A 27666-nucleotide genomic window follows, 5' to 3' on the forward strand; every position below is an offset into this window, starting at 1 on the left:
CGCCACCCCAACCCAGTGCACACATGTGGGGTGCCGCACATGATGTAATTCCTGCCTTCACCATAGCTTCATTACTCTTTAGTAGCCGAGAATGGTGTAATATTGAGCAGTTCCTCTCTGCTGGCATTTCCACTGTGAGGGGAGACCCGGCCCCTCCTCTGCTCTCTCTTCACCAGTCCTAGTTTGCTTTGTTTCAGGGCAGAAAGGCCCTCGCGCTCCCCTACAGCTTGTCTCCTTTGTGAAACCCCCCCCCCGGGTCTTTCTCCTGTTGTCTATCAGCTGGTAAAATTAAACGCTGAGTGTTTATGTCTGGCCCAAAGTCCCCACTCACTAGCCCATTGACTGTCCCCATGGCAACAAGCTCATCAGAGCTTCTGATGGAGGCTGTCTTCCTAAAAGCTCTACCTGGCCACAGAAAGCAGAGGGAGATAAGGGGGGGTGGGGGCGCTGGGGCTGGCTGCCTGCATGAAACTGAGAGTTTAACTGTGCTGCTGTGGAAGGCAGAGCCAGAAAAAGAGAATTAGCTACTGGAATTGAAAATGGCTCATTGTACCCTGCTGCACCACAGAGAGCTCCTCTGGCTATAAGGACATATCACGCTGATGTCACCTTGACACGGTTAAGCTTGGACTCCAAGTCCTCAAGACCACACTTTACCTAAAAAAATTTTAAAAAAAATCCTTTTTTGCCTGACCTCTGCCTTCTGTCGATCTCCTCATGGTCACAGCAGTTGTCGTTCTGACCTTGAAACAGTAAAAATCCATGGCGGAGCTTACAAGGAGGAGCAGCTCTGTAGTACTAATGATGTCAGCCAGCAGTGGTTGCATTAGCTTGAGACACTCGTGTAGAAGATCAGTGGGTTTGCTTTTTGCCTGCAAGACAACAGTTTCCAAGGATACTTTTCACAACACACAAAGGAGTGAGCAAACGTCTAAGGCAACGTAGAGAAACGCAGCACTGACACGCTTGTGTAGGAGAGACTTTGATATTAACTCCCTGGCAGAGGTGGGATCAAATTGTCCCCAGCATTGAGCTGAAAATATTGACATAGATATCAGAGAGGAAAATGACACACCACCTACTGCTCTAACCTTTCTTCTCTGCTATTGCACCGGCATCTGCTCCCTGCAGGGACTGTTGTCTGGGCAACATGACCCTTGACCCTGCTAAAGGTTTAAGGAGGGGGAGGAGGAGGGGGGGGGGGTTGTCTTGCCATCACTCCCTTAACTTCTCTTCATGCCGCCGAGGTGTGCTGTGTTTAATTCTTGATGATCCCGTCTGCTACGCTGACCTCGCCGAGGACCAGCGTGCACTTTTCCCGGCCGCACAGTGTCCCCGTCTGTCTGTGTGTCTTTGTGATAAAGTGCTGAAGTCGGAGAGACGGACAGAGCCTTGCACTGGAGTCGGATCCCAGTGTGGGGACAGTTGATCCACCACTAATCCCAGCCTCTCCACAATGGAGGATATTTGAACCAATGAAATGTTTAAATGAGAGAATAACATTTTAAAGAGTAACAGAACATGCATGAATACATTCAAGCCTATAACTCTCCCAGATAAACTTCTATATGATAAAACCTTTTGATCTCCCGAGGTGCTCCATGCGTTGTGGGTTTAAAGCACTTTTTTTTTTCCGTTGCCACATTATGAATGTCTGTGAAAATGTCTGTCACCAGGCATTAAAGCAGGCAGCTTGATGAAGTGCATTTTTAAAGGCTTTTAGATCAACTCAAGAGGATCTTGTCATAGTTCAGCAACCATCAAAGGTAATCGAATGGTTATCTGGTAAGAGGACAGCATGAAGCGAGAAGAGGGGAGAGGGGGAAGGGAAAAACGGAGGAAGAAGTGGCTTTCAGGGGTGAGCTCAGAAGTCCAAGCTTGTTCAATCTGCATCATAATTGATCTGTTATTTAGGATTCTCATCTCAGCACGCTATTGATTTCTTTTTCCACCTCAACAGCTAAATCAACTGGAATTGATTTATTATTCACACTATGCTTTTTTTCCCCACCCCTGTCACCTTTTGTCCTTCATTTCCTATGTCCCACAATCGCAATTTTACACAGTAGCGCTGATTGGCCAAAATGTGCTGCTCTGTGGGTTTAATGCATCGTAATCACGATTAATCCTAATCCTCTCAGTGGACAACATGGGGCGCATGCAAGCATATGGTTAAACAAAGCTTATTCAGCAGACATTACAACAGCAACTGGAACTCAAAGACAGGAAAGACCATGTAGAGACATGGATGGATGGATGGATGGATGGATGGATGGAGGTGAACATGTAAAGTCAATAATTAGAAAGCTGACTGATCAACTCTAACATATCTAGGCACAGCGAACGCTCAGCTCAGGTTCAAGCAAGCTTGCAAAAATAATTGTCAGACAAGTTGACTGTGAATGTCGACTTGTCTGTTGCTATTTCTCAGAGAAACCTAAATAATTCCGATAACAACCAAGTTTATAGTTCAATTATTCTTTACTTTTATGTTCCTTTTTTCCTCTTCATACGTGCATCCCCCTCCATTCATCTCCAGAGCAACAAGTAGGGCCGTCCCTGAGGACAGGAGACATAGTGACACTCATTTGTCCTTCTCAGAACAAACTGTCCTCCGGCCCCTGCAGCTCATTCAGAACTCAGCAGCTCGACTTGTCTTCAACCTCCCCAAGTTCTGTCACGCTACACCGCTCCTTCGCTTTCTTCACTCTTACCAGTGGCTGCCCGCATCCGCTTCCAGACACTTGCATACAGGGGCCACGAAGGGATCAGCCCCAGCTTACATCCAGGACACAGTCAAACCCTATACCCCAACCCGCCCACTCCGCTCTGCATCAGCCGACCTGCTCGCTGCCCCCTCACAGCGAGGGACAACTAATCACTCAACAAAGTCCGACTGTTTGCTGTCCGGGCCCCCCAACCGGTGGAATGAGCTCCCTATTGACATCAGGATGGCCGAAAGCCAACGCATCTTCCACTGAAGGCTAAAAACACATCTCTTCCGACTACGCTTCGGATAAACACGAAGAAGGAAAAGTGAGGGAGGGAAATAAATCTTGAAATTGCACTTTCACACGTCTCTTTGTGGTTTTGCTCATTTTAAGCTAATGTACTTGTACTTACTACTTGTTGTCTATAGTTTGCACTTTCAGGGTTGAAAGCACTTAATTGGAAGTCGCTTCAGATAAAAGCGCCAGCTAAATGACATGTAATGATTAAGAACTTCAACTCATTACTTGCCGGCCTGGCCTATATATGCCATGAATTAAAGGAGAATTTTGGTCAATTTCAACATGTAGCTTTGTTTTTTTTTAAATGTGGAGTGCTGTCAGTAGAGAGCAAAATGAAAACAATCGGTGCTGTCTACAACAACCGGCTTAAATAGGGCAAGTGTTAAACATGTTTTTAGCCTCTAAACATGTTCAAAATGTCATAAGTGCCTACCCATGTGCAGTGATTCCTCCTTACTTACTTACAATGTTTGTTCACACATCATCATTGTATATTTAAACACAGTTGCATGAGGTACAATGATCATATACAGGCCGCATGAAATAGGGAACCCCAAATAAGCTACTAAAAGCTTTTCAGAGGGTGCCCGAAAACAAACTTACAACAAATAACATACCAACCAAAATCTCTTCTGAGGGAGCACAGTAAATTTGACTGCAGCACATGTGGCAGAAAGGCATCAAAATTGTGTTAATAGACTAGTGTGGACTTCACCAGAAAACAGGAAATAAACAGAGGATTGGATTAACACAATTTTTCCACCCTTCTGTCACATCTGCTGCAGCCAGATTCACCGTGTTCCTTCGGTAGGAGTCACTGCACATGGGTAGGGACTTGTAATGACATTTTGAACACGTTTAGAGGGTAAAAACACGTTTAAAACTTGTCCTGTTTAAACCTGTTGGGTGCTAACTCTAGCAGGAGGATAACTCGGTATAGGCAGCACCGATTAGTTCGGTTTTTCTCTCTGACAGCACTCCAAATTTACAAACAACAGAGCTACATCTTGGAATCGACCGGAATTCTCCTTTAATGCAGCTTTGAATGAACACCTCTGACTGTGTTTACATAAAACCTTGTCATTTGCAGCAGTGTTTGACTCTGTCTGTTGAACTTCCTTAATGTGGATGTTATTGTGTTTGTGCTCTCTCTACTCTGTCCCAGACCAGTCTCAGGTGAAGAGGTCGAACTCCGTCGTTGTGGCCGGAGCTGTGATGGGCGCAGTCCTCGCTCTCTTCCTCATCGCTGTCTTCCTCATCGTGATCCTCACCGCTCGCAAGGCCCCGCCACCAGCTTTCGCTGACAAAGTGTACGTCTGTCAAATAATTCATGCTGCAGAAACATGCTCGTCTGGTTAATTAATGACATGGTACTTTTACTGAGGTTGACTGAAGCCCATCGGAGGGTTCAGGGAGGTGCTCCTCACTCCTGTGGAGAGCGCTGCGGCGGTGTGCACCCTGGAGCAGGGAGGCTGCAGGACAAGGTTGAGGGGTGGCAGAAAATTATTGTCTTGGCAGAAATCCCTTGTCCTATTTTGTTCAGTCTGTTCCTATAGTGCACCAGCGCTCATGTTAATGTAAGTGCTAAGAAGAATAACTTTGGGGTTGAATTATTTACAGAAGGAGCCGTCACACACCACCAGAGTCCTTTGACTGGCAATAAACACTGTGTGCGTCCGTGTGCGTGTGTCTCTGTGTTTTCGTCTTTGTTCTCTCTTGTCTTATCTCTGTTGCCTATGTTCTGTATAACTGTGATTAACTGCTTCTATCAAGCATTTATAGCAAAACAAAGGTGTAGTTTAAAGTACTGCTGACTAACCAACTACCCCGAGCTACATGTAAATCATTATTATGAACCTGTGGACCATATCTGCAAGGTTGCAGATTGGTCCCCTCATCCATCCCGGTTAGTGTGTCATTGAGCATGCTCGCTCCAGGGAAAACCAGTTCCACGCATCAAGCATGTCCCAAGAAAAAAAAAAAAAAAAAGCTACTGTCACCGCTGAATAAATGTCATTCCTGTAGCATTTAACTCAGGGTTCCAAATTCATCTGAAATACAAATTTCATGTCAAATGCAAATAAGTCAATCGTGTATGAAAAATAAACTGAGACTAATTGGATATACAAGTCGCAGCTTATAATTGGGAAGTACAAAGCGTAGAGTTGATCAAAATCAAAAAAATGTTTATACATGGATTATTATTGTTCCAGCTAAAAGATTATGGATTACTTTTTCTTTGCTATAATATTCTCTTTCTGAAATCTCATATTTTCTCTCATTGTCTGTACTTAAAGTACACAGTCAATTTATGAGCTTTTTTTTATTCCAAACATATTGTCCTTTGTAAAAAAGAAAATATTGCATTCTAATTTCAGTGACAGTGTACACCTCTGACTGAGTTTCAACCTGACTGATCATGTGACAGTGATAACAGGCCACCTTCAGACACTGCTGACTGGCAGAAAACCGCATGATCTGAGGGGGGGGGGGGGAAATACTTTGTGCATGGGTGTGGGCCATGCACCTGCACACTGACAGGACGGAGTCTCTAGCCGCGTGTTGGTCTGTGGTCAATGCCACGACAAACTTAGCATCTTAAGTGTGACCGTGGCTGGAAGTCCCAGTGGGATAACAGGAGGGGGGGGGGGGATGGACGCAGGCCTCGTTCCTCTCCTTCATCACACAGAGATGTGAGTGCAGGACAGCATGTCACTGAACTGGAATCTCTTACTGTGTCCCACCCCAAGTATGAAAAAGAAGAGCAGCTTCAAGTGATGCACACCTTTAAAGAATCAATTGTCTGTCATGACATCATTTTATGAATGACCAAGGTCAGTTTGTAGGTTTTAGTTTAGTAGTGTAAGGAGATTTCAATCAATGAGAAAACTCCACGCTCCGCCCGGCTTTCTGCTAGGAATTTGTAATTCCCAAGCCCAAGCCAAAATAACCTGGAACATCAGGGTTATGTTCTCAGACAAAGCATTTGAGTCAAAAGGTGTTTCTTTAAGCAGCCCTCCTCTAACTTACTAAATCACTAAACTGGAGGTTTTATGCTGCTTCTTTTTTTAATGACAAAGTTTACTCTTTCAAGTGTCTTTCAGTTCTGGAAAAAATGAAATCTCTCTCGTGTCATTCCTTTTTCTCTTGCTCTGAAGGATTGACCTTCCTCCGACACACAAGCCGCCTCCTCCCTACTCTGAGAGAGCACCGGCTGTTCCCCTGGGTGTCCACGCATCACAAGTGGCCTGGCTCTGTCAGGTAAACCCCCCCACTCCCTTTTTCATAACCACTTTAATATCATGGCAGTACATTTCATCTGAATCATCACGTATTTTTCACTTCACCACAAAGATTAACACATGGTGATCTGATGATGAGCGCTGAGTCACAACAGGAAGTAATAACAACCTAGATACTGGCCAGCATCATTTTCTGTGTTAAATAAGCAGTAGACCTAAAGGCTGTACTCATTTAATATGTAGCAGTAATAGTTACATTTTTAATATGTGTGCTCAGCTCAACTCAAGCTTTCATAAGCCTGTACGTTTTTGAGTCTCACCCAGAAAGAAAACTTTTCCAGTTCCTTCGTACTCTTAGCGTGGCTCTCTGACACGAGAAATCATGAGAAGATCAAACCCCTGTGTGTCATAAAAGAGCAGTCACACTATCTTTGATGATTTGTAACCAGCAGACCCGCAGGGCAGACCGCAGTCACGAGCCCACCGACAGACAGCACCCACTGACGACAAGGCCAGGACCACGAGCAACGCAAAGCCCCACCCAGCAACTCTCCAGCCTGCAGTGGGTGTGTCATCAGAGTGGGACAGACCGGGTGTACATCAACCACCGTGAACACTATGTGTGACGGACATCCTGAACACAGTCCACCAAGCACCTGGCACTCATTCACTCAAGTGTACAGGCTTCACCTGATTCACCGAGCCATCAATCCAGAGGAGGGAACAGCTGGCAGCCTTAGAGGGCAACAGCTCTTTTATTTCACGTCGTTAAATATTATTTGTCTCAAAGGAGTAGTTCAGTGTTTTGGAAAATACACTTAATCTTTCTTGCTCTAGCTTCATATTGACTTTACAGACATCAAAGTGGTATCAACCTTCTTTTTTTAACTTTCTGCAAAAAAAAGTTAATAAGTGCATTTCCCAAAATCTTGAACTGTTCCTTTAATTAAGTTTTTATTTTCATCGGTAAATAGTGTTTGATATCACTTAGGATACCAAAAAGATGCTTTAGAAATCACATCTCCCCCTAATCACCTTATGCACCGTACTGTACATGAGGAGAAAACAGCTGAGGGTCATAGTTATCCACTGAAATCCAAAACACTGTTTTCCTTTTTTCTTTTATCAGAGAGGGTACCACAAAGCATAAATCCCAGATTCATTCTCAGGCATTTCACTAGACCAAACCACACCAGATCCAAACTGCTTAGATCCACTGAGACCAAATGTACTAACTGCAACACAGACCATGAAGGGATTAATTAAGGTATTTCACTCCCAGTTCTGGAATTTGCTCTAACGTTATAACACAATGCTTTTTGGCAGCATAAACTGTATAATTTGTAAATGTGTACATGTTGCCTCTGTGCCACTCAGTGTAATAATGTAGATTTCTAACCTCCCACTAATCAGGGAAAGATGCCAGTACCTTTTAAATATACTGTAGAAAAATAATGCACTTGTTATGTGTGAAATATTCGGAACATTTTGTTAGCAAGGAGTCAGCACTGCAACAGATTCACTGTTTGTTGAAGTTGAAGTGGATTACATACTTCATATTGTCTGATTTTTATCTGGAGAACTGTTTGAAGTGCCATAATGACATTCCCTCTGAGTATATAGTGTGCTGTAGTTTTTTTTACTATTATTAAAATGCATTTTTATTTGAAATGTGTGTGATTTGTACCAGTAACATGATGCTGTGGCAGCAGTAGATTAAAAGTCGTGTGTTCTCCCTCTGTATAGAGTCAGTCCGCTCTACCTGATGGTGTTCAATAACCGTCTAAAAGTAAACGGGCTGAGAGATGGAAGCTCTGAGTCACTACATTTGGAAACAAGAGAAGAAGTCCTTGAAGATTTCAGAGAGAGAGAGTTTGAATTGACGTGCTTCTGAGGTACAATAATCACAAGGTCACAGTCACATTTCATCCTCTTGCCTTGTCACAGCAGCGAGGAAAGCTGTTTGTATTGCCAGGATAAACATTTTGGGTAGATGATGCAGTCTTTTGATGGTTAACATGTCTGTCAGGACTGATTGATTTCTGGAGATCAGTCAGTGATCAGTGGGTTTCTCCATTCTCTCGTGAAGGGGCGTGGGCTGACACTTTCCAAGAGCAACACCTAGTGGTCAAATATGTCAGTGCAACCTCTGGTGGTGAGTGTATTACCATCACTGAATGTGTGTGTGTGTGTGTGTGTATATATATAGAGAGAGAGAGAGAGAGTAAATATGACACTTAGCCCCTCTCTGTCCATGAGTAAGTCACTGTCTAGATTTTAAGGTGGAGGAGATAATAAGTCCCCGTTGGATCATTCATAATAATTAAGTCAAGCCTAATGAAGTTTTGTAAATGAAAAATCATCCAGTACATTAACTAGATGATATCTGTCCCACTGGACTTCAGGTTTAACTGTCAGCTGGCAGTCCCGAAAAATCCCTTTGACTGGGAATTATTTCTCTGTTAAGGTAACTTAGACAAAATTATAAATTAAGAATGAAGATAACTGTAAAATAAGATTTAAAAGACAACTTGTATTGTACAGCCATGCAATATGCACATACATGATTACTGTGTCCTTGGTGGCAGCCTTCCCATGTTATTATATTTGCCTCAGACAAATTATTTTACTTTCCTGTTTATTTAACTTCATGAACTTTGTTGGTTTGTTTCATTGTGCCGTTTTACCTACTAGAGGAGTAGCATGCCTTTTTACAGAATACATGTTGACATGTCACTGTAGAAAAAGCAAAGGTGTAAATAATAAAATCAATGATGACTGAATTCCATTTAGCTGCTTCAGTTTCAAGGTCCTAGTATTGTTTATTCTGGCTCACTGTCACACTGTCGTGACTTAGTGGGACACTTGAACACAACATCTTCACTGTTAGTGACACCTGCACTTATCCTATGAAAGGTCAAAACATCTGTTGTGAGAAAGACCTTCGTTAATAAAGTTTGCAAAAGTAACAGATGCCATTAAGATTTACCGAGCATTTTTAGTAAATAGCCTTTTATTGGGGTGCAGCATAATGATAAATATCAATAGAAAATAATAAATACCTATAGAAATAAGGCTAGATACAGATGAAATGGACAACCATAACAGAAAAATGTTGTGGCGTAACGTAGGTTCAGCTCTGTCAGGCCTCACTTACAGCATCTTTCTCGTCATGGTTACACTTTTATTTTGTTGCACATTTTACAGTTTCATTAAGTGACAAACAGAAACAAAAGATCACAAATCAACCAAAAATAGGCGGTAAAAATGATATAAATATTCTGTTAAGCGACATCAACTCTTACCATGGTAAGCCGTTTAGCCAAATAGCAGAAAGGCTTATTTTCTCCCCCTCTCTCTATAACAATTCCCATCGTTTTGATATCCAGGTTTGGAGATGTCTATCTGCTGCCTCCTCGGCATATTGGAGGTTGTGTTGCTCACATCTTTAAAAAGTTAAATTCTTTTAATAGGAACATCTCTATAAACCTTGCTGTCATCATAGGGACTACTGTCTACCAAAGAAATAGTTCCTATGAAAATAATGTGAAAATAGCTTTGTTTTTATAATTGAGACTGACCCTTTTTATTTTTTAATTAAATACTGAAACTACCAAAGCTAATAGTGAAACACATAATGTGAAATGACAGTAAATAACTTCAGTTCATTAAGACATGTTAGTATGAATGCAGCTGCGTTTTAAGGTCAGAAACACCATGGTCACCAACAGCTAAACAGCTGCATTGTAATGACTGCACACACTTTATTTGAGGTTTTGTGTCATTTTTATATTGTATTTTTAGAAACAAACATGAATACATATTGGGTTGTTTTGGTTCATGTTGACATGGACTTGTGTCAAGCACCATCCATCCTGTTCTTGATTCAAATGTAATTTACTTGATCATTCTATTTTCAGGATCTTGACATTGCCATGAAATGCCTAAAACCTAATACTGCACAACTGACAAAACAGTCTAAATACGGAATTTGAATGGCTTTCCTTTTGCCTTGTTTTCACAGTCACCTCCACCAAACTGCCCCTCAAGCACTTTTCTCTTCGCAAGATGTCAGCAACATGTTGTGATGCTGCTTCATATAATGATTTGTTTTTAGTAAGCGAGACCAGATGAGTCCATCGACCTATTTTTGTGTCTCAATTCTTTATTAGTTTAAGTAACTGGATTTTTTTTCTGATGTCTGATGATGACAACAAATATTATACCAACGGTGTTAAATCTGTAGATTGTAGTTTTATCTACTGAAATGTCCTCTGAAGGCAGGTTGCAACTGGTTCACACACAATCATGCAACTGCAACAGGGTGCAGGTGGTGTGTCATCATGATCATTAGTTGTAGCATTTTAGCATCTTAGTTAGCTCATCTTTTTGGTTCTCCTGCCCCCAATTTAAGTGATTTGGTTAACTGCTTCCGGACACAGCAAGCATCTGTTTTTAGCTTTAAAAACCCACCATACGCTACATGCTCAACACCAAAACAAAACATCTCCAAATGAATGCTAACACTGTTCTGTGTTCTGTGTCCTCCACCCAAAAACGACCCCACAGATTGTTTGTACAAGCAGGTTATTACGACCCACGTTTACATTTATTGTGGCAGTGACCTTTAGTGGCCGTGGTAATTATGACGGAGCAAAGGATGAAGGCAGGGGAGAGTATAAAGAGCGAGTCCACGTGGGGAGGAGGTTGGGGTGGATGGACGGGTTGGTCAAAGAAACACAGAACCTATAACCAGGGGACCGCTGTTTGTTTCCCGTATGAAACCAAAAGTCAATGTAAGTTATGTTACATTTAGTACATAAGTAAAGTTACATGGATAAGGTAAGTTACATAGCCTACGTCAGTTAAGTTACTTACATACTCAACTGGAAATATGTGACAAACATATTTATGTTAAGCCAAACCATAATCCTTTCCTAAACCAAACCAAGTCTAATTGAACAGCAAGGTTTCACAAGGTTAACAACTTGTTCAAAACCGCAATCGTTAGGTTAAGGTGCGAGGATGTTTTATTAATTAACTTTGTTTAGGGTTAGGATTAGGTTGGTGTTAAAACATAGGGTGGGGTTAGAGGGTAGGAACAAACAACCTATGTGGTCGTGTGGGTTGGAGGACTTGTTGGTTCTGTGTCTGGTGATTATGTAAAAAGTGTTTTGTTTACAGCTTGTTCTAGTCCCCCCAGACAAAAAATGAATTACTGCAGCTTTAAACATTTGAATGTGCTTGTAATTTGTGCTTACTCACATGTTCTGTTAATAAGGAGTCAGTGGTAAGCACAGCACAGCTGGTTGCCACAGTAGCCAAAAGAATTGAAAGTTTAAACCAGCAGTTTAAACGTGAGAGCAACAATAAAGTTGTCTTATCTGCAAAATAAAAAATGCTGCTGGATTATGCCCGAAAGTGGTGTCTTTTTTCTATTGATCCAATTTTAGTTGCAGTTACTGCAGGACAGTTGGAGTAACTCCTGGAGAGACTCTCACTTGTTAAGAGTTATTTTGTTGATGCACTTTGTACCTTTAATCACCAAACTACTGCTACAACAGTAAGTCAGTGTTTGCTCCTGATTAAATGCAATAAGCATGACAAGCCAAGGCCAATATTCTCATTATTTCTCATGAAAGTCTCTTAAAAGTTGTAAGGTGTTGCTGCTTGAAAAGCTTTATCTAAGACTGCAACATTGCAAGTGCAAAGACGTGAATGTTAATTCATGGCAGGGGATGTTCATGTCAGATTTATTCCATCCGGCTAACAGTATATGATGCTACATAATGAACGCAATAATAATGCTTCACTGCTTTGTTATGAATAATTCTGTGGCTCAACAGGAACATGGTGCTCACTGGTTGTGAGCTAAAAATAGACCTGTTATCATAGAAAAAAGACAAAGTGATATTCTGTCCCTGTTTGGAGTAGATGACTGTGTGAACTGGTTATATTAATCGCTGCCCACAAAAAGCAACTCAGTAAATAAAATTCTCATACACTTTCACTCTTTCTCCGTGGGTGACTGGCAGCTTTGTTTCAGCTGTCAGCATCAATAAATCTCCCATGAACAAGCATTATGGTGGAGAAATGGAAATTAACTGCCCCTCAAAGCAGCCCCACAGAGGATGTACCATTCCAACATTTTCCAAATTCCTAATCCTGGGTGCTTTCCACACGCAACCCACGAGCTACTTTGACTTGGCTTTCTGTTTGGGGGCGGCAATTGCAGCTGTGGGTGCAGGTTTTGGGCCGGGTGCAGGGACAGGAGAGGGTCTCACTGACTCATACAGACTGAGGCACCTGCAAAGAAACATCACCACAAAAATATAGTCACATATTGTTGAGCACATGAGATAACATTACGCAAAGAGCAGGTTACTTACAAGTTTTTGATTCTCTTTACAAAAGCTTTGACCGCTCTAACCATCCTCCTCATCCGCATCTGTCACCAAAATCACACACAGGTCAGACCATTCAAAGCATTTCTGTGACTTACTTCTATTTCTTTGGTGTCAGAGAAATAATTTCATTTCATTATATTTATACATTATATTATTAGTTTATCATTTCTCTTTTTGTGTTGCAGTTTAGAGAAGTATTTTGATTGAAAAAAAAAAGACTGATACTCTTACCTGCTGCTTTTTGTACAGCAGAGGAAGGGAGAAAACAGCGATCACAGCTGGTAAACAAAGACAAACAAGGAATGATTTCAGTAATATGGCACAGGTTTATTTTCATTTTTGACCTACAAAATACTTGTGAATGCTGAGAAGCTAAACTGCTGGACTGGATTACTGGCATGATTGCGTAAAAAGAAGAAGGTGAAGTCAACAGACAACAGTTAGAAAAGTGGGCATGTTTCAATTAGTATGAATTTCATTTAAATATAGAAAGATATCAATAATTTACTCAGCCAAAGGGGGAAAAACTCAAGGTTCTTGTGAAAATATGAATTATAGTCATAGTATAGAATATTGCAAAAAAGGTAATGGTATAATATGATGAAAAAAGGGGATAAAAAATCAAAGGTTAGTATGTATTTCGAAAAAGATCAAAGTATGTAAATTTAAATAAAGTCACGGTATAGCAAGTTGAAAAAAGTCAAAGTATATTTATCAAAAATTTATAAAGTGTAGTATGTCAAAAAAGTGATAAAAAAGACAGTATAGTATGTTGAAAATTGTCATAGTACAGTATGTCCAAAAAGTGTTAAAGAAGTCAAAGTATAGTATATCGAAAAAAAAGATGAAAAAAACAGAACAGTATTTGAAGAAAGTGATAAAAAAAAACTCGTAGAATACTAGTATGTGGAAGAAGTCATAGTGTGGAACGATGAAAAAAATTTAATAATAAAAGTCATAGCAGCCTGTAGTATGTCAAAAATATGGTTAAAAAGGCACAGTATACTATTTTGAAAAAAAGTTTTGAAAAAAATTAAAGGTCATAGTAGTGTATGTCAAAAAACTCCTAGTATAGTATGTCCCAACGTACAGATGGTAAAAGTCATAAAAAGTCATAGTATAGTTTGTTAAAGAAAGTCATGAAAAAAATCCTAGTGTATTATGTCTAAAAAAATCACAGTGTAGTATATCTAAAAAAGACATAGCATGTAGAAAAAAGTGATTCACAAAATCAGCTAAATTGAAAACAGTCACAGCATGGTATGTCGAAAAAAAACAAAATGATAGAGCCATAGTATAGTATTTTTTAAAAAAGTCATGAAAAAGTCATATCATAGTATGTCAAAAGTCATCATGTATGTCAAAGAAAAGAAGACGTAATAGTACAATATGTCATAAAAGTCATATTAGATAGATAGATAGATAGATAGATAGATAGATAGATAGATAGATAGATAGATAGATACTTTATTCATCCTGAATATAATAGTTTGTCCAAAAAATGACAAAGCTGAGCCTATTTGCATTTTTCAAAAGTCATGGTATAGCATGTCAAAAAAGCCGTTCTATAGTTTTTCGAAAAAATGTCACAGCATAGGATGTCAAGAAAAGTGAAAAATCCATAGTATATTATGTCAAACAAACATGAAAAAAAACATAATATTGTATTTTGAGGAGAAAAAAACATGGTACTGTATATAATATATAGTTGAAAATTAAAGTCTGTATAGTATAGCATAGTATAGTATGTCAAGAAAGTGAATGAGCCGTGGGATATTATGTCGAATAAAGAGAAAAAACGCCACAATATAGTATGTTGGAAAAAGTAATAAAATGTCATAGTATATCATGTCGAAAAAAGTGAAAAAGCCAAAGTGTAGTATGTTGAAAAAAAAAGCCATAGCATACTATGTTGAAAAAAGAGAAAGAAATGCCACAGTACAGTGTGTAGAAAAACGGGATGAAAAAGCCATAGTATAGTATAGTATGTTGAAATAAGCCATGGCACAGTGTGTCGAAAAAAGTGATTAAAAAGTCATAGTATACTATTTCGCAAAAGGAATATAAGATCTTGGTGTAGTATGTCAAAAAAGTGAAAAAAGCCAAGTGTAAAAAGAAAAAACGCCACAGTGTAGTATGTTGGAAAAAGTAATAAAATTTCATAGTATATTAAGTTGAAAAAAAGCAACAGTATATTATATCAAAAAAAGCCATAGCATAGTACGTCAAAAAGTGATAAAAAGCCGTGGTATGTTAAAAAGGTAAAAAAAAATTGAAAGTATAGTATGACAAAAAAAAGTGATTAAATGGTCATAGTACTTTAGTATGTTGAATAAAGGGATTAAAAGGACATAGTAAAGCATATCAAAAAAGAGATAAAAAAGTCATAGTATAGTATGTCGGAAAAAACATGATTTAGTACGTCAAAAAAAGTCATAGTCGAAAAAAGTGATAAAAAGTACTAGTATGGTATGTTGAAAAAATATAACTAAGGTCATAGTATAGTATGTCAAAAAAGTGAAGAAAAAAAAATATGGTCATAGTATGGTATGTTGAATACATTTATTAACAGGACATAGTATAGTAAAACATAGTATATTGTGTCAAAAAGTAAAAAAAGCCTAAGTGTAAAAAGAAAAAACGCCACAATATAGTATGTCAGAAAAGAAAAACAGTGTCATAGTACGCAAGTTAAGTTGAAAAAAGTGATAAAAAAGTCAGTGTATTATGAATAAAAAAGCCATAGTATAGCACGTCAAAAAAGTGAGAAAAATTTAAAAGTATAGTACGGCGAAAAAGTGATTAGATGGTCATGGTATAGTATGTTGAATTAAGTGATCAAAACGACATAGTAAAGCATGTCAAAAAAGTGATAAAAAGTAATAGTATAGTATGTCAAAACAAGTGAGAAAAAATGTATAGTACAGCATATCGAAAAAGGTCAGAGTATACAACGTAATAGCATAGAATGGTATGTTGAAAATTGCCATAGTAAAGCATGTCAAAAAAAGTCATAGCATAGTATGTTGAAAAAAAAGTGATAAAAAATGTATAGTATAGCATGTCATAAAAAGTGAAAAAATATCATGGTACAGTATTTCAAAAAAAGCCAGCATAGCATGTTGAAAGCACAAGTAAAACATACTGAAAACAGTCATAGTATGACATGGTCAAAAGAGTGATGAAGTCATAGAATAGTATGTTGAAAAAGTCATTGTGTAGCATGTTGAAAAAAATCCACAAAAAGGTCATAGTACAGCATGTCGAAAAAAGTCATATTGTAGAACCTTGAAAAAAGTCACAGCATCGTGTGACAAACAAATTGTGAAAAGTCACTGTATAGTATGTTGAAAAAAGTGATAAAATGGTCATAGTACAGTATGATGAAAAAAATTGTAAAAAGGTCTAGTGTAGCATGTCAGAAAAGTCATAGTAAAAGAAATGATAAAAATGTCGTAGTACAATGTGTCAAAAAAAAGTCATAGTATATATATATATATATATATGTCAAGAAGGTGATGAAACAGTGAGAGTATGGTATGTTGAAAAAATGGTTAAATAGTCATAGTATAGCATGTCGAATTAAGTGATTAAAAGGACATAGTATAGCACATTGAAAAAGTGGTAAATAAGTCTTAGTATAGCATGTTGGAAAAAGTAATAAAAATGTAATTCATAGTATAGACGTGATAAAAAATGATAAAAATGTCGTAGTTTAGTATGTTGAAAAAGTGAAAGTACAGTACGACGAAAGAAGTGGTTAAATGGTCAAAGTCGAGTATGTTGAAAAGAGTGATTAAGAGGACATATTGAAAAATTTAAAAGGTCACAGTACAGTTTGTTGAATCTTTGTAGGCTATATTACGTCAAAAAACATGACAAAAGGGCATAGTATGGCATGAAATGTGACAAAACTGTCAAAGTAGAGTATGTTGAAAAAAAGGATAAATAAGTCCTAATACAGTTTGTCGAAAAAAGTGATAAAAATGGCGTGCTATAGTATGACTACATTTTTTATAAAAAACGTCATAGTATAGCATGACAGAAAAAGTCATAGTATAGTATGTCAAAAAATGTGATAAAAAAGTCATACTATAGTATGTTACAAAATATGATAAAAAAAGTTAAAGTACATTTTGTTGAAAAAAAGTGATTAAATGGTCATAGTATAGTATGTTGAATTAAGTGATTAAAAGGACATTGTACAGCATATCGAAAAAAGTGATGAAAATGTCAAAAAAAGTGAATGAAGCCATAGTTTAGAATGATGAAAAAATATGTAAAAAGGTCATAGTGTAGCATGTCTGAAAAAACCATGGTAGAGGATGTGAAAAAAAATTATAAAATGTCGTATAGTATGTCGAAAAGTGTTAAAAAAGTCATGGTACAGAATGTCAAAAATGTGAAAAAAGCCATAGTATAGTTAGCCATAGTTTGCCAAAATAAACCACAGTATAGTGTCACCATACAGGATTTGACTACTTCTGTCTTCCAATCATTCACTTTCCATCCTAAGCTACTTGACCTGATACATGCATTTTTTGTCATTTGTCTCTTTCACTCAGTGTATAGGACCTCAAAACTTAATGAAACATCTAGGATTCAAATACCCAGTCTTCTGTCTTGCAACCGTTCTCTTATCACTCTTAGCTAACTGACCTGAAAAAGAGATTTAGGATTTTGGCACATTTTTCTATTTCTCTTAGTTTACTGGACATCAAGAGTTCCTCAAACAAATAAGACTTGAACAATCAACCTTCTGTCTTCCAACCATTCTTTTATGCCCCAATATTTATGTTTTCTTTGAAAAAAATCATACTATAACGTATTGAAAATAGTGATAGACAGCCTTAGTATAGTATGTCAAAAAAGTGATTAAAAAAAACCTATGTCGTATACATATGTCAAAAAAAGTGATAAAATAAAGCTATAGCATAGTATGTCGGAAAAAGTGATGAAAGTCGTAGAAAGTTGCATGTTGAAAAAAGAGAACAAAAGCCCAAATGTAGTATGTTTGAAAAAGTCATAGTATAGTGTGTTGAAAAAAGTGATAAATTAAAAAAAAGTGGAAAAAGTCATGGTATTTCAAACAAAGCTCTAGTGTAGTATGTTGAAAAAAAGTGATGAAATGTCATAGTATATTATGTCGAAAAAAGTGACACAGCCCTGACACAGAAGATTATGTTTTGGGCATATTTTTCTCTTTCAATTACTATGTTGGACCTCAAAACATAATGAAATATATGAGACTCAAAGACTCACCCACTCATTCTCTTATCACCCTAAGCCATCTGAACTGACAGGAGAGTAGATGATTTTGGCATATTTGTGTCTTACTCTCTCTTACTTTGCTTATGTTTTTGTAAAAAAGTTATGGTATTTAAGAAAGTGATCAATAAATCATAGTTTGGCATATTTGTCTCTCGTACTTAGTATGTCGATAAAAACAAAAATAAAGCCACTGTATAGTATGTCAAAAAAAGTCATAGTATAGTATGTCGGAAAAAGTGATAAAAACTTCTTAGTATAGCATGTCCAAAACCCTCATAGTATAGTATGTCTAAAAAAAGCCATCGAAAGCCATAGTAGTGTTTAGTATGTCAAAAGAAAGTCATAGAATAGTAGCATAGCATAGTACAGCAACATTTCAAATTTAAAGATGCCTGAAGACGATTTGAAGATTGCTCCATTGACTTTCAATGTATTCAAAAAAATGAAAAAAGCTTAAAATCTATTTCACAAGTATAAATAGTGTAAATACAAGCATAAGTGTCCTTTAAAAGCTGAACATTTTAAGTTTTGAATGGCTTATGTAGCTGAAAGTATGCAGAAGTAGGAGACGACCGAAAAGCGTCCAGAAGAAGTGGAATAATAAAGAATCTGATAACAATAGTTTGAATGTTGTTGAATTAGCATTCACAGAATTACGTTCTCTTCAGCATCTTTGACTTTGAAACAGGAGACTTTTCACTTTGTGCCCTCTAAGTTGGTCTATTTAAACCATGTCTATGATGTTTCCCTATAACTTTTACTAAGCAGTTTTCTTTTGCATAAACATAACCAGACCTTAATCATAGAGGTGCAGAACAGAAAACTCACCAGTTATTACCAGAGTCAGTCCGCTGGTTACAACACCAACATAGGTCAGCAGATACAGGAGCACCACAAACTGAGAAAAAAATAACGGGATTGTTAAGTGGATGCAATAATACTGTATGAACAAATGAGTCCCTGTAATGGGAAGGGGTTGATTATTCTGCAGAACCCACTGAGAACCAATACCCCCATCTGAGAAGTTGATCTTCTCACAGACACATGGCCGTACAAGTTCACAATACACTACCTGCATAACCTTTTGTTTTATTCTACCTTGATGAATCAGTGTTCATACATCATCAGTCACTATTGTATCATCACACTCAGACCTTAATAGAGTCGATCATGCTCTCGATGAAAAGCAGGCGTTTGATCTCTGTGAAGGCAAAGGCGATCAGAAGCACCACCTCCTCCACCAGCATCACCGTCTCCTTATCTGTCAATGAGCTGTCGTTGTCCAGATACGACCTGGGGGCAGAGACACAGGCCTTTACCAACACAAATGCTGAAAGTAATGCTGAAAACAATCAAAGCTCTATATTTAGCCACAAGCGCAGCATGATTGAAATTATCGACCCGTGAGGGAGCAGCGCAGCAGCATTCAGCGTGGGCTCAAAGTTGGAAAAACACACACCAAACGAGGTCTGAACAAACATTGAGAGACTGACTGAAAGGGGTGGACCCCGGGGTTCCAGCGCAGCAGCTCCAGCAGTTTATAGTAAAGCCGGAGGGTGAAGGTGACACTCATGACACCCAGACCGATGTGGGACAGCACGGTGATGGCACTGAGCTGGAACAGACTGGCCAGACTGATCACCAGCCCCGTGAACACCACACCGGTCCTCCTCATCTTCCGCCAATACACCAGATCCACAACTGCACACATGGTAGAAACAGAGGACTGCATGATGTGTGAATGTATGATTGACAACTTGTGTGATAAGCGATCATCTCAAGGTTTTATGGTGCATCACCAGTGAAGGAATGTATTCTTTCTTGCTTGCTTTTTTTTTGGACTGACTTGATAACTCCTCATACTCATTGTAGCACTCACAGATAGATTATAGAAGGGTGAAGAGAAGTTAACTGAATTGCAGTGGAGATGAAAAAGTGTAAATCTGCCTGATGGAGATGAAAGCAGTGTCTGCAGAAGCACTGTCACTGTTTTGTTTTATTGGCCCTACATTTGATGGTAGATCACACATTTCAAATAGTTTAGGAGTTCCAAAATTCTATGAAAGTGACACCACTTGAAAAAACAGTGAGTGTTTGGGATTCTAACTCCTAAAACACATGTTGTCTATATGGCTATGTTGCTAGAATATTTAGTATTATTTAGTTCTTTTCAGTACAACATTTGTGAATCTTTACAAAGTTGGCATACAGTTCGTGGCACTAATCTGGGGAAAGTCTTGTCTCATATTCAAATGAAGGAGTAGCATCATGGATGGATTGCTTTCTTTTCATTTTCTTTCTCAATCTTTTAAATGTGTTTGTTTAAATTGAATTATGTTTGCCTTTTTATCTGTATTTGTGCCTGTTTTAACTGTAAAGTGTCCTTGAGTGCCATGAAAGAATATAAAATAAAAATAAATAAAAATTGTTATTATGATTTTTTTGGCATTTGTTTTCATGTCAAAAAAGAAGATATTTTAGGATAAAAGATGCGTCTGCATGAATACGTTGCTTTTAATAACCACATTTCTAAATGAATAATAAATCAAGGAATTATCATACCATAAATTATGATAGGATCTAAGATCTTCAAATATCTTCATATAAATCTTCAACGTTAATCTCAAAGGAAATTATCTGATTGAAACAAACACTCAGGAATCTTCCACCAAACACAAACGCACAACAACAACTTGTGTTCCAAAACAACAATTGACAAGCAACTGAGGCATGCATCAACACACACAACTAGACTAGCAACCCATTTTCACGATCAGATTTCCAGAGAAATGTAGGTTTAGTGAACCTTTAAAAAAATAAGTAATTGGTCAATTTGAAGAAGAAGCTGGTGAGGTAGAAACTGAGACACTCATGAAAATATAGCCAAAGCCCACTCCATGAAGTCATTGTCTAAGCACAGTATAACCATACCCGCCTAATGTAATAATTTTTTTTAATGAATAAAAAATCTCTCCTAAAAAAAAGAGCCCTGACAAGAAAACACTTATCAGTCTTCTATTCTTATGGGACCATTTGGACCTTTACATACGAAACAAACAAACAACATTCAATCAGCGACAGGGTCTCATTTAGTTAAGTCCCATCTGTCCTCCAAATGAGCGACATGCCGTATTTGACTGGTCATCCTGTCTGTCTTCACACCTGCTCAGCAGAGGGGTAAAAATAACATCTTCCTCCTCCACCTGACAGCTGGACTCTGACCAGCTCCCTGTCTGCTCTGATCCTGTAAACTTTAAGCTGTCGCCATTTATTTCCTTACGTTTGGTGGCCATTTCAGCGATGATCCTGCTTGCTTTCCTCTCTTCTTTGTGCTTCCACTGTTGGCTCAAACTCCAGGCTTTTTTTGGCCACCCCAGCTCAGTCAGCGGTATAAGGCCTGGCTGGCCTAATTTTATCCTGTATTGGATACCCCCTGTTTGGATTCAGACACACACACACACTCACACACTGAAATTGGGAACCTGAGACATCCGCATGTACATGTCCCTCAGCTCCAACAGACTCTCATGGTACCTCAGCCATGGCTGACCAGCAGCCAGAGTCCTTCACATGCAGCCACGTTAGTGAAAAAAAGCTCCTCATGTAAAATTCATCGGCAGCCGGGATCAATAAAAACACAACCAAGTGGACAGTAGGCTGCTATCTCCTCTAGTATTCATGACAAACTAATCCCTTCACAATAGACCCTGAATCAATAACACAGCATACTCTAATAGAAAAATGATTGAGGTGCTTCACTTATCATATTTAAATGTATGCCACAAAGATACGCAGACATTTTTCTCTGCAGAGGTCATTATGTGAAAATGATTTAGTTTTTCATTTCAGCTCCTGCCATGCAACACTAGAACTCCCATCTAATAGTTAAGATATTGATTTATTCTTTAATTTGCTTTTAGCAGTTATCTTAGAAGCAGCTGTTACCATGTCTACTGTAAATTACAGTATATCCATCTTATTATTACAGGTATAATAGATACTGTATGGTACAGACTACATGTACTAGACTATATGTGTACTGTTGTTGCACGTCCTTTATATTGGTTTGCCAAAATTCCTCTAGAATAATAATGTTGCTTCAGGATGACGTGGCTGCTCAAATTTATGGACAGCTGTCTAACAGCACATTTTGCAGCTGTAAATGAATATATTATTCTGCTTATTTTAGCCATGCATAATAACATATTTTTCAGATGTAAGAACGGACCATGTTCTTAATCTCCCGGGCATTTGGAGCACAACATGTGTTTGTTTCTATTGTGTGAACCTTTGCAACAGGTTGCTTTAACACCACCATGAGGAGTGAGTTTAGTTTCTCCATCCTTTCCTGCATGGGCACCGTAGCAGGACTGGCCGAGTGTCAGCCCCCAAATCAAAGAGGGTGGAGAATTACAGAGAGAGGTGATGTCATCCTGGCTGACTCCACAGATTTAATCAGCTGTTTGGGGTATGGTGCCAAATAAAACAGCTGTAAGTCATGTTGTGGTTACATGCATAATCATACAAATCCAAAATTACATTTCAGCTTTTTCACAACAAAATGAAAAGCCAATACATGGCACCATTTTTGCCCCTTTATTTTTTATTAATTTTGATTGGTCATTTACAAAGATTTTGTTAAAATGTTTTAGTACAAAGTATTTGGGTTTTCTTAGATAATATCCATAGCAATAAATAAAGGATAAAATAATATGAACAAAATCCAAGTTTGTTGCACATGATAATATTTGTGTTACATTCCAGACATTGTAGATACAAAAACAGTGACTCATGATTAAAGAATAAATTCAGCTCGGATTTCTGTTTTTAGTTGGGGGAGTCATGGATCCCTGCAGAGGTACAGTATATGCATTGTCACCTTGTTTAGTGTACACACGTGAAATATCAGTTTAAAACATCTGTGTGCATATTGAAAATAAGCCTTTTCTTCCCACTGTCGGTAACACACTGTGTGCTAAATGGCTGACAGTCCTGTAATCCACAGCAGAGGCATCCCATAATCCCAACCGATCAAAATTGAGATTACCAAACATGTGGGAGGGGCAGAGCTGCTGATAGGAGGACGGCGAGAGAGGGGGAGCTCAAACATGACTGTGGCGATGCAAGCTAAGCAGGGATTGGTGCACAAAAATAGCCGGCCAATCAAAGCGGAGGCAGGGAAAATAACAAGGGGAGAGCTGGTGAAAGAGGGAAGAGCCAAAAGCATGAAAGAAGGTTGAAATCACAGTAGCACAGAGGAGAGACAAAACAATGAGGAGAGGAAGGATGAGTGGAGGAAAAGGCGTTGATCAGTGACGTCTTCAGAGAGGAGAGAAGAGAACAAGGTGATGAGCAGGGAGAGGCGGTTGAGCAGCCAGCACTGAGAACATCAATCAGCCCAGGCAGCCATGCTCTGAGCCCTGGAGCAGCAGGTCTACGCAGACACTGCACAGGCCCAGCTACAGGCCCAGCCACAACCACCGGGCCAGGGATAAAAGAAGAGTCCACTCACATCAGCTGTGCGTAAGAGCCATGAGGACAGCCAGGAAGGGCAGTGTGGAGATGCCTGCGTTTATGCGGCAGCTGGTGAAAGAGACAGAGAAGAGGGTCAGCTCTTTCTTTAAAGGGGGCCGTGGAGGAGCAGCAGAGGGAGAGCAGCCAGTGGATGGGGAGAGGGAGGAGGTCATCCCCAGCCCTTACCTGGACCGGCCGGTCCTGGACAAGCTAACAGAGGAAGGTTGCGCCCGCTGGGGCCTCACATACGCCCTGGGAAGCATGCAGGGCTGGAGGGCCAACATGGAGGACTTCCATAACTGTGTGCCACAGCTGGGTGGGGAGCTGGCTGACTGGAGCTTCTTTGCTGTCTTCGATGGTCATGCAGGCAGCTCCGTGGCACAGTACTGCTCCCAGCACCTTCTGGGTCAGATCCTGGCCACAGGTGAAAGAAATGCAACTAAAAATGCATGAATGAATGAAAAGGATTTAATCAGTGGTGTGGTGGGATGTTATCTTTTGTTATTGTGGAGAAAAAGGCTCTTATTACAGTGAAAGGGAGATGATTTTTACATGTTATAATTTCTCTTTGGATTCTGCAAATATCTATCCTATTCTATGTAATCATGTTTGTTATGCTCTATTCAGACAAGTATTCCAATGTTATCTCTGTTGGTGCACACAGGTGGGATGAGATCAGAGGACGACCCGGAAAGGGTGAAAGGAGCCATCATCGAGGGCTTCCTGCAGACGGACAAGCACCTGCTCTCTGTGACCCGTCGAGAAGGCTGGGAGAGAGGCGGTACCACTGTGGTGGCCACTCTCATCTCACCATATTACATCTACTTTGCCAACTGTGGGGACTCGAGGGCCGTGCTGTGCAGGTCTGGCCAGGTATGCTTCTCCACTGAGGACCACAAACCTTACAACCCTCTGGAGAAAGAGCGCATTGAGAGTGCAGGCGGCTCTGTGTCCATCCAACGGATCAACGGCTCCCTGGCTGTGTCCCGTGCTCTGGGGGACTTCAGCTACAAGGGAGCCGAGAACCGGACACCCACCCAGCAGATGGTGTCACCAGAGCCAGAGGTGTGTGTGGTGGAGCGCTCGCCAGCTGATGAGTTCCTGGTGCTCGCCTGTGATGGGGTGTGGGACACCATCAGCAACGAGGAGCTGTGCGCCTTCATCCACAACAGGCTGTGTGTCTGCACTGACCTAAGGGACGTCTGCACTCAAGTCATAGACCTCTGTCTCTATAAGGTCAGAACCTGCTGCTTAAAGCCAGTTGGAATGTTATCGTAGTCCCTTTTAGGGCCCTTCTACATGTTTGGTAATTTAACTGGCAATCCTTTTAACTTATTATAAACACAAAACACACTGTCACTGTGAAACTGTGTTACATCATATTTAACGGGCAGTGGATTTTATGTTGTGACATAATCCCTTAAACTGTGACTGTGTTGAATTGATTTGGCTTGATCTAAAAACTGCCATGGTCATTCCAGCTTTTGAGAAAAGAGCCCGCCTTCATGAAGGTAACTCGAGGACAGTTTCTATTTGTTTGATAGTACACACACCAAATCAATCACAATCAATCTTCTTCCACTCAGACTTCCAGCACACTCACACCAGTCACACCTTTTCTTATATAACTTACCAACTTTTCTATCCAACAGCTTTGATTAGACAATTGGACCTAATTTTTTTGTGAATACACATGTTCTGAAGACTTAACGATCTGGTTCTTTATTTCTACATACAGTTTTGAATGCCATGACTTACTAAAACAGTAAATTGTGTGCCAGAAAACAACACATATTAAAATCAAATAACTTTATTTATCCCTTGGGGCAATTCAAAAGCACGAGGATTAGTTCTGACAAGTAAAAATGTAATAAATACACACAATGCCATATAGCATACCAATGATCTGAAAGATGCTAAATGGCTCTGAATAGTGAAGGTTAACTGCAGAATCAAGTCATAATTCTCTGTAATGTCACTTTAAATACGTCCGTGCCCATGTGGAAGGTCTACAAGTGAACACAACAACAATGAAAAAAATAGAAAAACGGCTTCAGCTAGAGCTTTGGTTCTGTCTTGTTTGCACTGGAGCTGCTGTTTGTATAATAGCGTGACAGACCACCTTAAAATAGACTGCAGGGGTGTCAGAACTGGTTAGATGGGATAATTCTGGGTTCCTACGAGGACTCATTTCAGCCACTCTCACTCTGAGTGTCAGACGATTGAAGGTTGATGTTCAAGAACATACCATTGATAGTCATACCGTACTTATTCATAAAGAATAATTTCATACCAATGAGGGAGAATAATTGTTCCACTACAGCTAGATCCACTCATATTATAGCTGCTAGATTTCAATGTTTTCACTATACAGTAACTAATCTGTAGAATAAGGGAATTATTAGGGGAAATACAATAAGGCTATTCAGCAGAAAAGTGTTATTTAGTTAGAAAAGCTTTATTTTGTTAAAATGCACCCATAATTTATTTAATGCATATCCTTTAACTTAGTAAGTGAAATAGATCCCCTCTATAAAGCCATCCCCTATTTAAAAAAAAAACAAGGTTCACAGAACTTCAAGGTAATTAATAATATAAATTAAGTTTATTGTCTATCTTGTAATAGAATGTGTAACAGTCAAAGAAACACATCAGGATAAACATGGACCACATGTGGACATACTAACATCCATGCTGCACTCTGTTTGGACGTCATGTCTACCATGTCACTCTGTTATGTAACAGGCCTTCAGCTTGGATATGCACAATGACCTCAAAATGTCACAGCTTCTCTCACGCTTCATTGACATTTCCCTGCTTCATTTGTGAGGGGACTTTGGGGTGAAAATGGTATATCTCGAAAACCATTCACCCACGAATTTGTAATGTTTCATATGTTGACTTTTGTAAGGTCAGCCATCATTACTCACCTTCGCTGATGCCACTTTCCGCCTCACAGGGCAGCTTGGACAACATCAGCATCATCCTGCTGTGCTTCCCTGGAGCCCCCCAGCTGTCAGCAGAGGCGTTACACCAGGAGGCCGAGCTGGAGGACCTGCTGGAGTCTAAAGTAGCAGGTGTGTGGGTGCAATGATACACAGGGTGTGCAGTAGGCAATGTACTGTCGTATAAGACACTTGGAGACCTTGTTTTGTCTTGGTTTAATGTCATGACACTTTTCTTTAGATTTCTTGGGGTTTATGATTTTCAGATGAAGCCTATTGACTCTTCTGCACTTGTCCTGGTTTATGAGGGCAGACAGCTATGTCGGAGCTGCACGGCTCTAACAATTTATTTAATGTAAATCAATACCTCTCTTTTACCAGTTCTCTGTTTCAAGTATAAGGTTGTGATATTCTATTTGTTTCTTGTTGTACTAATATAAAACCATGACAAGACTAAAATGACCAATGGATTGATCTTACTGACAATAACACGTGTTGTCTGGGTTTCCAGAGCCTAATAGACTCTTGCTTTCTGCCATAGAGCTCCATTGTTGCCGAAAACACATCAATGAGCCACGAACATAGGCACTATAATTTATTTTGAGTTAATCATACAGTGTACTGTCCTTGTGTGGCAAATACTCACTAGAACACCAAATCATTTTTAATCCACAGCTGAAAATAGTCCCCAACAAATGCACTCTTCTTTACTGTTTGAATAATCTTTGCTAAAATCGACAGTGCCCTGCTGACAGATTAGCTCCTTTAAAAACACATTGTTGGTTTTGGTCTTTCCATGGTTGACAGTTGGTTGACTGTTTGTACAGTTGTTTCTGTTTTTGTTTAAATATCTGACAGAGATTTATGATGAGCTGTGTGCCAGAGGGGAGGAACCTGACCTGCTGTCTGTCCTCACAGTCCTCGCAGCCACTGTGATCCCTGGATTACCACCAGGTGGAGGCATTCAGAGCAAGTAAGAGACGCAGATGTAGTTTGTGTGTATGTGTGGGTGCACCTAAATAACCTGTATTGTGAAATTACACATTGTTACTTCTGTGTTTTGCAGAAGGAACTGCATTATTTCGGCTTATTATCAACAAAAAGAGACTCACAAGCCCACAGTACCCAATGTGAGTACAAACTACACATCTGTCCCATTCTAACCATCAGAAGACATGCTATTTCCTTCACTGTGCACAGTGCAATCACCATTTGTTTCTCCCATTACTTATCTTGTCTTATCTTTGTAGCCCTTTGAGATTTCCTTGTGAAATGT

At 39.3% G+C, this 27666-nt stretch overlaps 3 protein-coding genes and 2 long non-coding RNA genes across 5 annotated transcripts in view; 2 read left to right on the forward strand and 3 right to left on the reverse strand.

Annotated features, from left to right (window-relative positions):
* The window catches only part of LOC116700730 (uncharacterized), an 18270-nt gene extending 15246 nt beyond the window's left edge, over positions 1-3024 (reverse strand). Inside the window, exon 1 of the long non-coding RNA XR_004334717.1 lies at positions 2922-3024. This is a non-coding gene — a long non-coding RNA (uncharacterized LOC116700730). The remainder of the gene's footprint in view (positions 1-2921) is intronic.
* Positions 1-6381, reverse strand: part of LOC116700729 (uncharacterized) — a 23804-nt gene extending 17423 nt beyond the window's left edge. The window contains exons 1-2 of the long non-coding RNA XR_004334716.1: positions 6372-6381; positions 3069-3078 (exon numbers count right to left, since the gene is read on the reverse strand). This is a non-coding gene — a long non-coding RNA (uncharacterized LOC116700729). The remainder of the gene's footprint in view (positions 1-3068; positions 3079-6371) is intronic.
* The window catches only part of nectin3b (nectin cell adhesion molecule 3b), a 45294-nt gene extending 36826 nt beyond the window's left edge, over positions 1-8468 (forward strand). The window contains exons 6-8 of the mRNA XM_032534154.1: positions 4177-4321; positions 6170-6272; positions 6706-8468. Of these exons, the coding sequence (XP_032390045.1) occupies positions 4177-4321; positions 6170-6272; positions 6706-6879 (422 nt within the window). The 3' untranslated portion in view covers positions 6880-8468. The remainder of the gene's footprint in view (positions 1-4176; positions 4322-6169; positions 6273-6705) is intronic.
* Positions 8469-10154: 1686 nt separating this feature from the next.
* Positions 10155-21351, reverse strand: rtn2b (reticulon 2b). The gene is made up of 7 exons (XM_032534157.1): positions 21212-21351; positions 19425-19632; positions 19086-19224; positions 18760-18829; positions 12892-12938; positions 12643-12701; positions 10155-12559 (listed from the first exon to the last, which is right to left on the reverse strand). Exons 1-7 carry the CDS (start codon positions 21222-21224, stop codon positions 12448-12450), a joined length of 648 nt encoding a protein of 215 aa, XP_032390048.1. The 5' UTR covers positions 21225-21351; the 3' UTR covers positions 10155-12447.
* A 1760-nt stretch (positions 21352-23111) lies between these two features.
* The window catches only part of ppm1nb (protein phosphatase, Mg2+/Mn2+ dependent, 1Nb (putative)), a 5017-nt gene continuing 462 nt past the window's right edge, over positions 23112-27666 (forward strand). The window contains exons 1-5 of the mRNA XM_032534137.1: positions 23112-23869; positions 24110-24681; positions 26405-26522; positions 27249-27363; positions 27457-27520. Of these exons, the coding sequence (XP_032390028.1) occupies positions 23464-23869; positions 24110-24681; positions 26405-26522; positions 27249-27363; positions 27457-27520 (1275 nt within the window). The 5' untranslated portion in view covers positions 23112-23463. The remainder of the gene's footprint in view (positions 23870-24109; positions 24682-26404; positions 26523-27248; positions 27364-27456; positions 27521-27666) is intronic.

Source organism: Etheostoma spectabile, chromosome 13 (genome assembly GCF_008692095.1).
Source record: "Etheostoma spectabile isolate EspeVRDwgs_2016 chromosome 13, UIUC_Espe_1.0, whole genome shotgun sequence".
NCBI lineage: Eukaryota > Metazoa > Chordata > Actinopteri > Perciformes > Percidae > Etheostoma > Etheostoma spectabile.

Excerpts from the sequence above, each read along its gene's own strand:
- rtn2b (XM_032534157.1), bottom strand. Across the intron at positions 18,830-19,085 it reads GCATGATCGACTCTATTAAG|TTTGTGGTGCTCCTGTATCT; the intron begins GTCTGAGTGTGA and ends TTTTTTTCTCAG. Across the intron at positions 12,939-18,759 it reads ACTGACTCTGGTAATAACTG|CTGTGATCGCTGTTTTCTCC; the intron begins GTGAGTTTTCTG and ends TTTGTTTACCAG.